Source organism: Eubalaena glacialis, chromosome 3 (assembly GCF_028564815.1).
Source record: "Eubalaena glacialis isolate mEubGla1 chromosome 3, mEubGla1.1.hap2.+ XY, whole genome shotgun sequence".
Lineage (NCBI taxonomy): Eukaryota > Metazoa > Chordata > Mammalia > Artiodactyla > Balaenidae > Eubalaena > Eubalaena glacialis.
This window is the reverse complement of record NC_083718.1, coordinates 34041471-34055688: the sequence shown is the minus strand read 5'-3', so window position 1 is coordinate 34055688 and position 14218 is coordinate 34041471. Positions and strand designations below refer to the sequence as shown.

The window sequence follows — 14218 nt, the reverse complement described above, 5'->3', positions numbered from 1 at the left end:
TCCTCCTCACCCAGTAACTCGAGGTTCATCCCTGAGGACTCTGGCCGTCCGGTCTCAGCTCCAGCAACGACACCTTCTCTCCCGCCCGCTTCCAAAACCTGCGTCTGACTGGGGGGCGCCGCAAAGAGCCTGGCGCAAGCTCCGGAGACTTTCTGGTTTAGAAGACCCCACGGCTTCCGCTTTCTTCCCTCGCCTTCCTTGTTCGTTTCAAGTGGGCTGTCCATATATATGCCTAACCACAAAGAAGGAAAAACTCTCTCGGAATCACTTGACTATGATATTTTTTGATGGATAAAAATGCTATCGTCACTCAGGTTTTTTTAAAAGTCCAAGAATTTGGGGCTGTTTTCTCTCGGATCATGTAAGTGAGCTAGAGAGTTTAGGCACATAGTTAGACTACTAATCCTTCCCGTGTTGTGTGTTCAGCGGCGTTGTCCCGGCGGGCTGCCTCAGATGCCGCCGGAAGGGTTCCGGCCGAGTGTCTGAAGTAGCACAGCAGGAACAGTCGGCCCCAGAGCTCGGGTGTGGAGCGCAGCTGTATTCGACAAGGCGGCACTCGCCCTGTATGTAGGCTAGTTATCGTGTATCTGTCTCAGTCTTCTGAAAATTATTTCACATTTGTAAAGGTATGCCATCGATCCCACAGAAACGTCCGATAGAATTTATCTAAGGATTTACCGTGTACCCAGCGTTGACCAGGACCCTGGAAGTGAATTGGAATGGGAGGTGACTGAGTTCCCTGGAACTCAATCAGACAGAACTGTGATGAGATACCCAAAGCAACTAGAGGCCAGTTGATGTAACTAGCGAATGGGCAAATTCTGTATAAACAGGTTTTGACTATGGATGCTGTGGGCTATGACAAAAAGGAAAGATGGGCGTAGGTTGGCTGCAAAAAAGATAGGCCTGGAGCTAGAGCCTCTTATGTAGACTACGTGGCCTCTTATGTAGCCAGTAATCCCAGCTCTTCTCTTAGTACTAACTTCACCCCTTGGGCAGTATTTTATCCTCTGTGTCTCAGTTTTCTTATATGTAAAATGGGGGTAGTGCTTACAGGGTTATTGTGAAGGTTAAATGAGTGAACACATATGAAATGCTTAGAACAGCAAGTGCCCAGTAAATGTTAGCTATTACTACTTTCCCCTAAATTATCTCACTTCCAGACTTCCCCGGTGGTACAGTGGTTAAGAATCCGCCTGCCAATGCAGGGGACACGGGTTCAAGCCCTGGTCCGGGAAGATCCCACGTGCCGCAGAGCAACTAAGCCCGTGTGCCACAACTACTGAGCCTGCGTGCCACAACTACTGAAGCCCACGCACGTAGAGCCCGTGCTCCGCAACAAGAGAAGCCACTGCAATGAGAAGCCCGCGCACCGCAAGGAAGAGTAGCCCCCGCTCGCTGCAACTAGAGAAAGCCCATGCGCAGCAACAAAGACCCAATGCAGCCAAAGATAAATGAATAAATTTATGAAAAAAATTATCATCTCACTTCCTTGAGAACATTAGGGTAGCTACTGGCCCCATTTGACCAAGTGCAGTAATTGAGGCTAAGAGAAATTAGACATGTTAAAGAGAAAACCACAGGCCCAAAATGGCGTCACTTGTGCTAAAGCCCGTGATACCAGATCTAGATCTAATACCTGATCTAAATGCAGTTTCAACCTTCACCAGAAATGTAATCTTTATTGGCTAGTCTGGAATTTTCAGCACCAACGAGATAATATGTCTCCTGGGCCCTCTCCACCTCTGCTTACCACCCAACACCCCCCAGAAGGGGCAATCTGCATGATAAAACCCTTGCCATTCCCTTCCTCCCAGAAAGAAGGTCTGTTGACCTAAAAATAATCCTTTCTTTTCTTTTGCTAATAGCTCCCTTACCCCACACTTCTTCCTATGAAAAGCTTCCATTTTGTACATCCCTCAGAGTGCCCTTCTGTTTACAAGATGGGATGCTGCCCATCTAGTTTAATAATGCCAATTAGATCTTCAAACTTACTCGGTTGAATTTTGGTTTTTAACAGGCAGTTTGCATTCCTTCACATACCCAAAACATGGCCAAAATGCATCTAAGATATTGTACTACCAACGATGGTATGTAGGAGTATTTCTGCACACCTTTGTAATCATTCGTTATTATCAGTTCTCTCAAACACTGCCAACTGGGTGGGTGAAAAAATGTCATTGTTACATTTATTTCCTAATAAGGATGATCAGCTTTTCACACGTATAAGTGTGTATTTTTCTCTTCTGTGAGGTGACCGGTTCATATCCTCTGTCTATTTTTTGGATGGCGTATTCATCTTGTTTGATTTTTAAGCAAGGAATAATATGATCAGATTGATGCTTAAAGAAAGAAAACAAGGACAGTGTGGAGCAGGGCTTGATTAGAGGGGTGGAAAGCAGTTAGGAGATTACTATAGTAATCTTGTAGAGATGAGGAAGACCGAGGCAATGCATTCAAGAGAGAGGTACCAGACAGAACTGACTGAATGGGAAAGATCTTTTGCATGTGGAAAGTATTAGAAGATCAGGAGGCTGGTGTGACTCCCATGTTTCTAGTTTGGTGGTTCCATTTGCCAAAGTAGAGAATGCAGTAAAAGGAATAGCTTTGGCAATGTAGATGAAGAGTACCCCACTGGGACAAGTTGGGTTTAAGGAGCCTGTGAGAAATTCAAGTGATCCTACAAGCATGGAGTTCAAAGAAGAAGTCTAGTCTAAAGATCTACTGTATTTCATCAATTCTAATATGTACACTTTTCCACATTAAAAAATCTATGAAATAGGGATATATCTTACATTTGATTATATCTCATATTTAGCAGTGGGTTTGTTTCTTAGTGCTAAGAATCACTAAGATAAGATAATCATGTGTCTTATAACTTGTGGCATCTGATTTGATGATAAACAGTGTTATTGGTCGACTTTTGCTTTACAAAGTCTTTTTTTTTTTTTTTTTTGGCTGCGCCATGCGACATGCAGGATCCTAGTTCCCCATCCAGGGATCGAACCCATGCACCCTGCAGTGGAAGTGCGAAGTCCCAACCACTGGACCACCAGGGAATTCCCTACAAAGTCTTATTAATACTACCAACTACAAAGAAAGGTACCCATATTTGTGTGTTGAAGGGGAGAAAGGGAAATTTAATATTCTTCCTTCTCGCCCTGAAGCAACTTGTACCTGTCATTCAGATTCTATGTGAGAAAGAACTTTTTTTAGCTAGGCTGAACTTCTGTTTCATTAAAGACTTTTACAGATCCTCCTGAAATTAGGCCAGCAGGTGTTTACCTCTTCTCCAGGTAAAAATCAGGAATTCTCTGAGTGGAGCACCTCCCAATCAGCTAGGATACACTCCCGCAGCTGGCTCAAATCACAGGCAGTATGGTGAGGGCCAGGAGATTATTGTAGCATTTCAAAGATATAACCAGTGGTTCTCAACTTTAACCACACGTTGGACTTTCTGGGGCGCTTCAAAATAATATAGGTGCCTGGGTCCCACACCCAGAAATCCTGCATTAATTGCAGAATCTACCTAGAGCATTCCTAGGCATGGTATTTTAAAAGCTCCTAGGTGATTCTAATGTTCAGACAAGGTTGAAAACCACTACTGTAGTACAAGGCTGGGGGTGCCACCCAAATTATTGGCTGAGACAGGGGGTGAAGGCTTTCTCAGAAAGTGTACATTTGACCACAATCTGTGCTTATTGCCAGAGATTACAGACTTCAAAGGTAGAGCTAAGAAAGAAAACATTATATGGGCAGTAACATCAGCATAGCTCTTGGTTCCCTGGAGAAAAGAAGGATTGGAGGGGAAGAAAGATCTGTGCTATTCACTTGAATGTACACCTCCAACAATGGAAAAATACACATACACAGGTTATTCATTGCAGTACTGTTTGTAATTGCAAAATATTTGAAACAACCTAAGTGTTCATACATTTATGGTATATAATACAATGGCATACTCAGCAGCTATTTTAAAAAACAAGGAAGAACTCTGTGAATTGATATAAAGTGGTTGCCAAGACATACTGCTAAAAGAAAAATGCAAAGCACAAAAGATTTATCTATACAATGCTGGCCTAAGAAAGAAAGGAATATAAGAAAACATACTGCATTTGCCCATATGTGCAAAAGAAATACAGAAAAGATAAATCAGAAACTAAGGAGACTGGTTACCTATAGGGAACAGGTGTGAAAAGAATGGAAAAAGGGGGGGGGTAAACGAGAATGGGGTAACAGGGATGAGGAGGTAGTGATACTGTATATATTTTTTAACATCTTTATTGGAGTATAATTGCTTTACAATGTTGTGTTAGTTTCAGCTGTATAACAAAGTGAATCAGCTATATGCATACGTATATCCCCATATCCCCTTCTTCTTGCGTACCCCTTCCACCCCTCTAGGTGCTCGCAAAGCACCAAGCTGATTTCCCTATGCTACACAGCTGCTTCCCACTAGCTATCTATTTTACATTTGGTAGTGTATATATGTCCATGCCACTCTCTCACTTCGTCCCAGTTTACCCTTCCCCCACCACGTGTCCACAAGTCCATTCTATATGTCTGTGTCTTTATTCCTGTCCTGCCCCTAGGTTCATCAGAACCTTTTTTTTTTTTTAGATTCCATAAATATGTTTAGCATATGGTATTTGTTTTTCTCTGTCTGACTTACTTCACTCTGTGTGACAGACTGTAGGTCCGTCCACCTCACTACAAATAACTCAGTTTCATTTCTTTTTATGGTTGAGTAATATTCCATTGTATAAATGTGCCACATCTTCTTTATCCATTCATCTGTCAATGGACACTTAGGTTGCTTCCATGTCCTGGCTACTGTAAATAGTGCTGCGTTGAACATTGGGGTGCATGACTCTTTTTGAATTATGGTTTTCTCAGGGTATATGCCCAGTAGTGGGATTGCTGGGTCATATGGTAGTTCTATTTTTAGTTTTTTAAGGAACCTCCATACTGTTCTCCATAGTGGCTGTATTAATTTACATTCCCACCAACAGTGCAAGAGGGTTCCCTTTTCTCCACACCCTCTCTAACATTTATTGTTTGTAGATTTTTTGATGATGGCCATTCTGACTGGTGTGAGGTGATACCTCATTGTAGTTTTGATTTGCATTTCTGTAATGATTAGTGATGTTGAGCATCTTGTCATGTGTTTGTTGGCAATCTGTATATCTTCTTTGGAGAAATGTCTATTTAGGTCTTCTGCCCATTTTGGGATTGGGTTTTTTGTTTTTTTGATATCGAGCTGCATGAGCTGCTTGTATATTTTGGAGATTAATCCTGTGTCAGTTGCCTCGTTTGCAAATATTTTCTCCCATTCTGAGGGTTCTCTTTTTGTCTTTTGTATGGTTTCCTTTGCTGTGCAAAGGCTTTTAAGTTTCATTAGGTCCCATTTGTTCATTTTTGTTTTTCTTTCCATTTCTCTAGGAGGTGGGTCAAAAAAGGATCTTGCTGTGATTTATGTCATAGAGTGTTCTGCCTACGTTTTCCTCTAAGAGTTTTATAGTGTCTGGCCTTACATTTAGGTCTTTAATTCATGTTGAGTTTATTTTTGTGTATGGTGTTAGGAAGTGTTCTAATTTCATTCTTTTACATGTAGCTGTCCAGTTTTCCCAGCACCACTTATTGAAGAGGCTGTCTTTTCTCCACTGTGTATTCTTGCCTCCTTTATCAAAGATAAGGTGACCATTTGTGCGTGGATTTATCTCTGGGCTTTCTATCCTGTTCCATTGATCTATATTTCTGTTTTTGTGCCAGTACCATACTGTCTTGATTACTGTAGCTTTGTAGTATAGTCTGAAGTCAGGGAGCCTGATTCCTCCAGCTCCATTTTTCTTTCTCAAGATTGCTTTGGCTATTCGGGGTCTTTTGTGTTTCCATACAAATTTTGAAATTTTTTGTTCTAGTTCTGTGAAAAATGCCATTGGTAGTTTGATAGGGTTTGCATTGAATCTGTAGATTGCTTTGGGTAGTATAGTCATTCTCACAATGTTGATTCTTCCAATCCAAGAATATGGTATATCTCTCCATCTGTTTGTATCATCTTTAATTTCTTTCATCAGTGTCTTACAGTTTTCTGCATACAGGTCTTTTGTCTCCTTAGGTAGGTTTATTCCTAGGTATTTTATTCTTTTTGTTGCAGTGGTAAATGGGAGTGTTTCCTTAATTTCTCTTTCAGATTTTTCATTATTAGTGTATAGGAATGTAAGAGATTTCTGTGCATTAATTTTGTATCCTGCTACTCTACCAAATTTATTGATTAGCTCTAGTAGTTTTCTGGTAGCATCTTTAGGATTCTCTATGTATAGTATCATGTTATCTGCAAACAGTGGCAGTTTTACTTCTTCTTTTCTGATTTGGATTCCTTTTATTTCTTTTTCTTCTCTGATTGCTGTGGCTAAAACTTCCAAAACTATGCTGAATAATAGTGGTGAAAGTGGACATCCTTGTCTTGTTCCTGATCTTAGAGGAAATGCTTTCAGTTTTTCACCACTGAGAATGATGTTTGCTGTAGGTTTGTCATGTATGGCCTTTATTATGTTGAGGTAGGTTCCCTCTATGCCTGCTTTCTGGAGAGGTTGTATCATAAATGGGTGTTGAATTTTGTCAAAAGCTTTTTCTGCATCTACTGAGATGACCATATGGTTTTTCTCCTTCAATTTGTTAATATGGTGTATCACATTGATTGATTTGCATATATTGAAAAATCTTTGCATTCCTGGGATAAACCCCACTTGATCATGGTGTATGATCCTTTTAATGTGCTGTTGGATTCTGTTTGCTCGTATTTTGTTGAGGATTTTTGCATCTATGTTCATCAGAGATATTGGCCTGTAGTTTTCTTTTTCGGTGACATCTTTGTCTTGTTTTGGTATCAGGGTGATGGTGGCCTCGTAGAATGAGTTTGGGAGTGTTCCTTCCTCTGCTATATTTTGGAAGAGTTTGAGAAGGATAGGTGTTAGCTCTTCTCTAAATGTTTGATAGAATTCGCCTGTGAAGACATCTGGTCCTGGACCTTTGCTTGCTGGAAGATTTTTAATCACAGTCTCAATGTCAGTGCTTGTGATTGGTCTGTTTATATTTTCTATTTCTTCCTGGTTCACTCTCAGAAGGTTGTGCTTTTCTAAGAATTTGTCCATTTCTTCCAGGTTGTCCATTTTATTGGCATATAGTTGCTTGTAGTAATCTCTCATGATCCTTTGTATTTCTGCAGTGTCAGTTGTTACTTCTCTTTTTTCATTTCTAATTCTGTTCATTTGAGTCTTCTCCCTTTTTTCTTGATGCATCTGGCTAATGGTTTATCAATTTTAATTATCTTCTCAAAGAACCAGCTTTTAGTTTTATTGATTTTTGCTATTGTTTCCTTCATTTCTTTTTCATTTATTTCTGATCTGATCTTTATGATTTCTTTCCTTCTGCTAACTTTGGGCTTTTTTGGTTCTTCTTTCTCTAATTGCTTTAGGTGTAAGGTTAGGTTGTTTATTTGAGATTTTTCTTGTTTCTTGAAGTAGGATTGTATTGCTATAAACTTCCCTCTTAGACCTGCTTTTGCTGCATCCCATAGGTTTTGGGTCGTTGTGTTTTCATTGTCATTTGTTTCTAGGTATTTTTTCATTTCCTCTTTGATTTCTTCAGTGATCTATAGGTTATTTAGTAGTGTATTGTTTAGCCTCCATGTGTTTGTATTTTTTACATTTTTTTTACTGTAATTGATATCTAGTCTCATAGTGTTGTGGTCGGAAAAGATAAGTGATATGATTTCGATTTTCTTAAATTTACCAAGGCTTGATTTGTGACCCAAGATATGGTCTATCCTGGAGAATGTTCCATGAGCACTTGAGAAGAAAGTGTATTCTGTTGTTTTTGGATGGAATGTCCTATAAATATCAATTAAGTCCATCTTGTCTAATGTGTCATTTAAAGCTTGTGTTTTCTTATTTATTTTCATTTTGGATGATCTGTCCATTGGTGAAAGTGGGGTGTTAAAGTCCCCTACTATGATTGTGTTACTGTCGATTTCCCCTTTTATGGCTGTTAGCATTTGCCTTATGTGTTGAGGTGCTTCTATGTTGGGTGCATAAATATTTACAATTGTTATATCTTCTTCTTGGATTGATCCCTTGATCGTTATGTAGTGTCCTTCTTTGTCTCTTGTAATAGTCTTTATTTTAAAGTCTATTTTGTCTGATATGAGAATTGCTACTCCAGCTTTCTTTTGATTTCCATTTGCATGGAATATCTTTTTCCATCCCCTCACTTTCAGACTGTATGTGTCCCTAGGTCTGAAGTGGGTCTCTTGTAGACAGCATATGTACGGGTCTTGTTTTTGTATCCATTCAACCTGTCTATGTCTTTTGGTTGGAGCATTTAATCCATTTACATTTAAGGTAATTATCAATATGTATGTTCCTATTACCATTTTCTTAATTGCTTTCAGTTTGTTTTTGTAGGTCTTTTCCTTCTCTCACGTTTCCTGCCCAGAGAAGTTCCTTTAGCATTTGTTGTAAAGGTGGTTTGGTGGTGCTGAATTCTCTTAACTTTTGCTTATCTGTAAAGGTTTTAATTTCTCCGTCAAATCTGAATGAGATCCTTGCTGGGTAGAGTAATCTTGGTTGTACTTTTTTCCCTTTCATCACTTTAAATATGTCCTGCCACTCCCTTCTGGCTTGCAGAGTTTCTGCTGAAAAATCAGCTGTTAACCTTATGGGGATTCCCTTGTATGTTATTTGTTGCTTTTCCCTTGCTGCCTTTAATATTTTTTTTTGTATTTAATTTTTGATAGTTTGATTAATATGTGTCTCGGCATGTTTCTCTTTGGGTTTATCCTGTATGGTACTCTCTGTGCTTCCTGGACTTGATTGACTATTTCCTTTCCCATGTTAGGGAAGTTTTTGACTATAATGTCTTCAAATATTTTCTCAGACCCTTTCTTTTTCTCTTCTTCTTCTGGACCGCTATAATTCGAATGTTGGGGCATTTAATGTTGTCCCAGAGATCTCTGAGACTGTCCTCAATTCTTTTCATTCCTTTTTTGTTTATTCTGCTCCCTGGCAGTTATTTCCACCATTTTATCTTCCAGGTCACTTATCCATTCTTCTGCCTCAGTTATTCTGCTATTGATTCTTTCTAGAGTATTTTTAATTTCAGTAATTGTGTTGTTCATCACTGTTTGTTTGCTCTTTAGTTCTTCTAGATCCTTGTTAAATGTTTCTTGTATTTTCTCCATTCTGTTTCCGAGATCTTGGATCATCTTTACTATGATTACTCTGAATTCTTTTTCAGGTAGGTTGCCTATTTCCTCTTCATTTATTTAGTCTTGTGGGTTTTTACCTTGCTCCTTCATCTGTAACATATTTTTTTGTCGTTTCTTTGTTTTTTTTGATGGGTGGTGCTGTATTCCTATCTTACTGGTTGTTTGGCCTGAGGCGTCCAGCACTGGAGTTTGCAGGCAGTTGGATAGAGCTAGGTCTTGGTGCTGAGATGAGGACCTCTGGGAGGACTCGGAGCTCCCACCACAGGAGCTCGGGGCTGACCTTCCAGCCTGGGAACCAAGATCCTGCAAGCTTTGTAGCGCAGTAAAAAAAAAAAAGAAAAAAGAAAAAGAAAGAAAGAAAGAAAAAAAGGAGCGGTACAATATCAAAGAATAAAAAACAAAATTAAATTAGAAAGATAAAAAGTATATATTAGGAAAAATAAAACTATAATTGAAACAACTGCAACAAGGTAAAATAAAACCACAACAGAAAAAAGAAAAAAAGGGGGGTGGTGGAACAAGCCAAAAGCAGAGAACAATAACAAAGTATAAAGAATAAAATAAAATTAGAAAAATATTTATTAGGAAAAATAAAAATATAAAAGAATCAACAACAATGAATCAACAAGGTAAAACAGAACCCCAATCTAAAAGAGGAAAAAAGAAAAAAAAAAATAAAAGCCTTGGCTATGGGGGCGGAGTTTAGGCGGGGGTGGAATTTAGGCAGGGGTGGGGTTTATGGTGGGGCAGGACCTAGGTGTGTGTGGGGTGACGTTTGAGCATGGGGCGGGGCCTAGGCCGGGCGACCTTCAAGCGTGGGGCGGTGCTTCTGCTTAGGACCTGCGGCGGAAGGGGAGAGGCCGCACGTCAAAAGGAGGGCGTCTGGAGTGAGGAGTTCTGGAGTTTGGAGGTAGGGCCTTGAGTGAGGGTGTGTTGGTGGGGTTTAGGCCCAGCGCGTTGGGGGTCTCCAAGTGTAGAGGTAGGGCCCTGGGTGTGGGTGTACGGGCGGGGCTTGGGTTCTGAGCGGCAAGAGGGAGGCTCTGAGGGCAGGGGAATAGGCCTGGCAGCCCAACAGGCTCCCCAGTGCCTAAGTGGACAGGGAAAGCGCTGGCCGCGTTCCCTTCCATTCCTTCGTGCCTCTCCCCCGCCATCTCCCCGAGGGTCTCCCCCGTCGCCGCTGGACCCCTAACCGTGGGGGGGTCCCACTTGGTGTCAGAACACCTCCCCATCCCCCAGCCACCCCTCAAGGGTGCTGGTCCTGGAGGCTCGGCCTTTACTTTTGCTCCCCCTTCCCCCCCTCCCACTCCCTCAAGACCCGTGCATCTGGAGGGGTCCTTGGTGGGCAGAGGATCAGGCCTGGGATCTCAGCAGAGGTTCCTGGGGGCCCAAGTGGGCAGGGGAAACCTGGCCATGCTCCCTGTTGATCCTCTGCCCTCCCAGTTGTTCCCCAGTTTTCCCCTTCGGGCGTGGGATCCCTTCCCCTCCCACAGCTGCCCCTCAGGGGTGCCAGTCCTGTCCTGCCTCCACTTCTCCTCCCCCTTCACTCCCCTCACGCCCCACGTCTTACCTGGTGGCTGGGGGTTCCTCCTGTCCCCTTAGGTGTCCGTGGTCCCCCACCAGTGCCTGGTAGGTGCCCTAGTTGTGAAGAGACGCGAATTCTGCATCCTCCTAGTACGCCATCTTGGATAGTGTATATTTTTGTATTGCTTTGACCCTTAGAACCATAGTGGTGTATCACATACCCCAAAAATAAACAAACAACTAAAACCAACTAGGATGTGGAGAGAACCCAAATGGAATAAAAATACTAACAAATGAACCTATTGTAAAGCAATAACATAACTACACTACAAAGGATGGGAGGAAAAGAACTAAGATGAATTCTGGGAAACAGCATCTTGATGGGATACTATAAGCCTAAAGACAAAAAGAACTATAGAAAATATCACCATTAGGTAAACACTAGTAATTGTTGCAGACAAGTTCCTTTAATGAGTGCTAAAATTAGTGGGCAGAAGTTTGAGAAGAAACAGAGTTTGCATAGTCTCAAAATATCTCCCACAGATATTTATTAACTATAAAGGAAAAGATAGTAATTTTACAGTGAGAAACCCAGTATAAACCACCTTAAGTGATAAATGTCAATATCACCAGTAATAAGATGCATAACATCATGAACCTGTGATATAATTCACTGAGGACACACATCATACCTGTAATATTCAGTCTAGCTATTCTAAAACATCAGACAAACTCAAATTGAGGGACATTTGACAGAATAACTGACCAGTACTCTTCAAAAAAGTCAGTCATGAAAGAAAGGGAAAGACTAAGGAGCTTTTACAGACTGCACAAGACTAAGGAGAAATAACTAAATGCAATGTGGGATCCTGGAGAGGATCCTAGAAAAAGAAAAAGCCATTAGTAGAAAAACTGGTAAAATTCAAAAAAGACCTTTAGTTAGTAGTATTGCACCAATGGTAATTTTTTGGGTTCTGATAATTGTACTGTAGTTATGTAAGATGGTAACATTAGGGGAAGATGGAGGAGAGATATATGGAAACTCTTAAGCCTATCTTTGCAACTTTTCTGTAAGTCTAAAATTAATTCAAGATAAAAAGTTAAAAAGAAAAAGGACAGGGACTTCCCTGGCCGTCCAGTGGTTAAGACTCGCGCTTCCACTGCAGGGGCACGGGTTTGATCCCTGGTCGGGGAACTAAGATCCCGCATGCTGGGCAGCACAGCCGAAAAGAAAAAAAAAGAAAGAAAAAGGACATTATCTTCTCCTTCAACTCTTCTCATGAAGGTGGTTAACCCGAATCACATTTTACACAACCTTCCAGAAGATCATTGCCTAACAATAAAAGGAAAGGACGAAAGACTTTTAAAAATACAACTAACTTACATTCAAGCAATTCCACATAAAGTTACTGGATCTGAAGAGGCGATAAGGAACTAGAAAAATGGTGGAAAACATAAGTCAATCTAAAGTTACGATTTCCAAAAAACAGGAAACACTGGTTCTAGTTCCAACATATGGAGTCTAGAAACTCCTTTTGGAGGCTCTTCCTCCAGGACCAGAGCGTGGAGCAGCTTCAGGGCATGAGACTTGTGCAGTCACATAGGACCCCACACTTAGAAGGGCCCCACACTTGGTTTAATGTCCTGCTGTTGCCATCTTGCAAGTGTTAATCTTTGAACAAAGGAGCCCTGCATTTTCATTTTGCACAGGGCCCCACAAATGACACAGCTAGTCCAGTTTGCCTCTACTCATCAACCACAAGTTTGCAGAAAGAGAACCCCATGCACGTGGTGCACCCTGTCTCCCCGCCACAGTTGATTGCTCTATGGGTAAGACCCTGATCCAAACTGAACGCAATTAGACTCCTTTCCTAAGAATTTGAAGTAGGAACTAATTGGCCTCCATAGTCTGATACATCTATTGACGAGAATAGATTTGTATTACAGGGCCGTTGGCTCCTAAACCATGGTAGTTGGCTGCAGATTGAATAATAAAGAAGAGGTTCAGAAACAAGTCAAAGATAATGCTCTCTGCATCCAACTTGTTTCCAGAACATGTTGCATTAAATTCCTCTCATTCTGGACCTTGGACCTTTATAAAAGACAACCTTTTTTTTTTTGGCCACGTGGCATGTGGGATCTTAGTTCCCCGACCAGGGATCAAACCCGCGTCCCCTGCATTGGAAGCACGGAGTCTTAACCACTGGGCCACCAGAAAAGTCCTAAAGACAACCCTTTTGCTTGTGCTATCCCAAAACATTTTTGTTGATTACAAGGGTCCTAACTAATTCCACTCCTTAACAACAGAGAATGTTCAAACCCCATTTGTGTTGGAAGGGGTTAGGGAAGGAAGTATCATTTCAAACTGAAAAGACTTACAAAACTATTTCTAAACCCAAACCCAGCCATTCAAAATCACTTTGATTAAGAAAATCCACAGTTACTCCTCTTCAAAAACAGGAAAACATTGCATGAAGGAAAAAGCAACAAAGAAAAACCATATGAAAAGAACAGGTTGGTTTCTTCTCAATTCTCTGACTTTCCAATTCTAATTATCTTGATCATCTTTTGTGGACTGGATGCTAATATTCTTGATGAAGTTCAAATTAAAGCCCTTTAAGAACATTAGGCAAAAACCTGATGGGATTTTCAATGCAGTTTTTTCCCCATTTACCCTCTCTACCCCCTAGTCCAACAGGGCCTTTTTTTTTTTTTTTAAGGAAAGTTAGATAACTTGTTATAGAAGTCAGAGTTCAAGCTATGGGTGCTTCCAAAAAGAGAACAACTGTTCTGTTTGGCAATAAATCTTTATAGGAGGAAGAAGAAAAGTTTATTCCCCAATATCTCCACCCTCAGTGCTCTGTAAATGGAATCTGAAGTCCACCTCATGCCAGGCCAGAACCCATTTTCTTTTTACGTCAGAAGTGAATATCTTATTAATTTTTAATAACACTTTTTAAAAAGTGTATTAAAAATTTTTTAGGTTTTCTTAGGTTCACAGCAATATTGAACAAAAGGTACAGGAATTTCCCACATACCCCCCTGCCCCCACACAAGCATAGCCTCCTCTGTTATCAACATCCCCACCAGAGTGGTACTTTTGTTACAATTGGTAAACACACAATGACACATCATTATCACTCAAAGTCCATAGTTTACCTTAGGGTTCACTCCTGTGTTGTATATTCTATGGATTTTGACAAATATATAATGTCATGTATCCATCATTATAGTATCAGAATAGCTTCATTGCTTTAAAAATCCTCTTTGCTCCATTCATCCTGCCCTTCCCCCAACCCCTGGCAAACACTGATCTTTGCACTGTCTCCACTGTTTTGCCTTTTCCAGAATGTCATAAAGTTGGAATCATACAGTGAGTAGTCTCTTCACGTTGGCTTCTTTTACCTAGTAATATGTGTTTAGGTTCCC

At 40.7% G+C, this 14218-nt stretch overlaps 2 protein-coding genes across 3 annotated transcripts in view; one reads left to right on the top strand and one right to left on the bottom strand.

Moving 5' to 3' along the window:
• Positions 1–145, bottom strand: part of RBBP5 (RB binding protein 5, histone lysine methyltransferase complex subunit) — a 34900-nt gene extending 34755 nt beyond the window's left edge. For both annotated transcript variants that reach the window (XM_061185497.1, XM_061185495.1), the window contains exon 1: positions 11–145. In XM_061185497.1, the coding sequence (XP_061041480.1) occupies positions 11–29 (19 nt within the window). In that variant the 5' untranslated portion in view covers positions 30–145. The remainder of the gene's footprint in view (positions 1–10) is intronic.
• Positions 146–484: 339 nt separating this feature from the next.
• Positions 485–14218, top strand: part of LOC133087831 (protein kinase C zeta type-like) — a 31809-nt gene continuing 18075 nt past the window's right edge. Inside the window, exons 1-2 of the transcript XR_009700450.1 lie at positions 485–563; positions 2979–3102. The gene's annotated coding sequence lies outside the window, so the exon portion shown is untranslated. The remainder of the gene's footprint in view (positions 564–2978; positions 3103–14218) is intronic.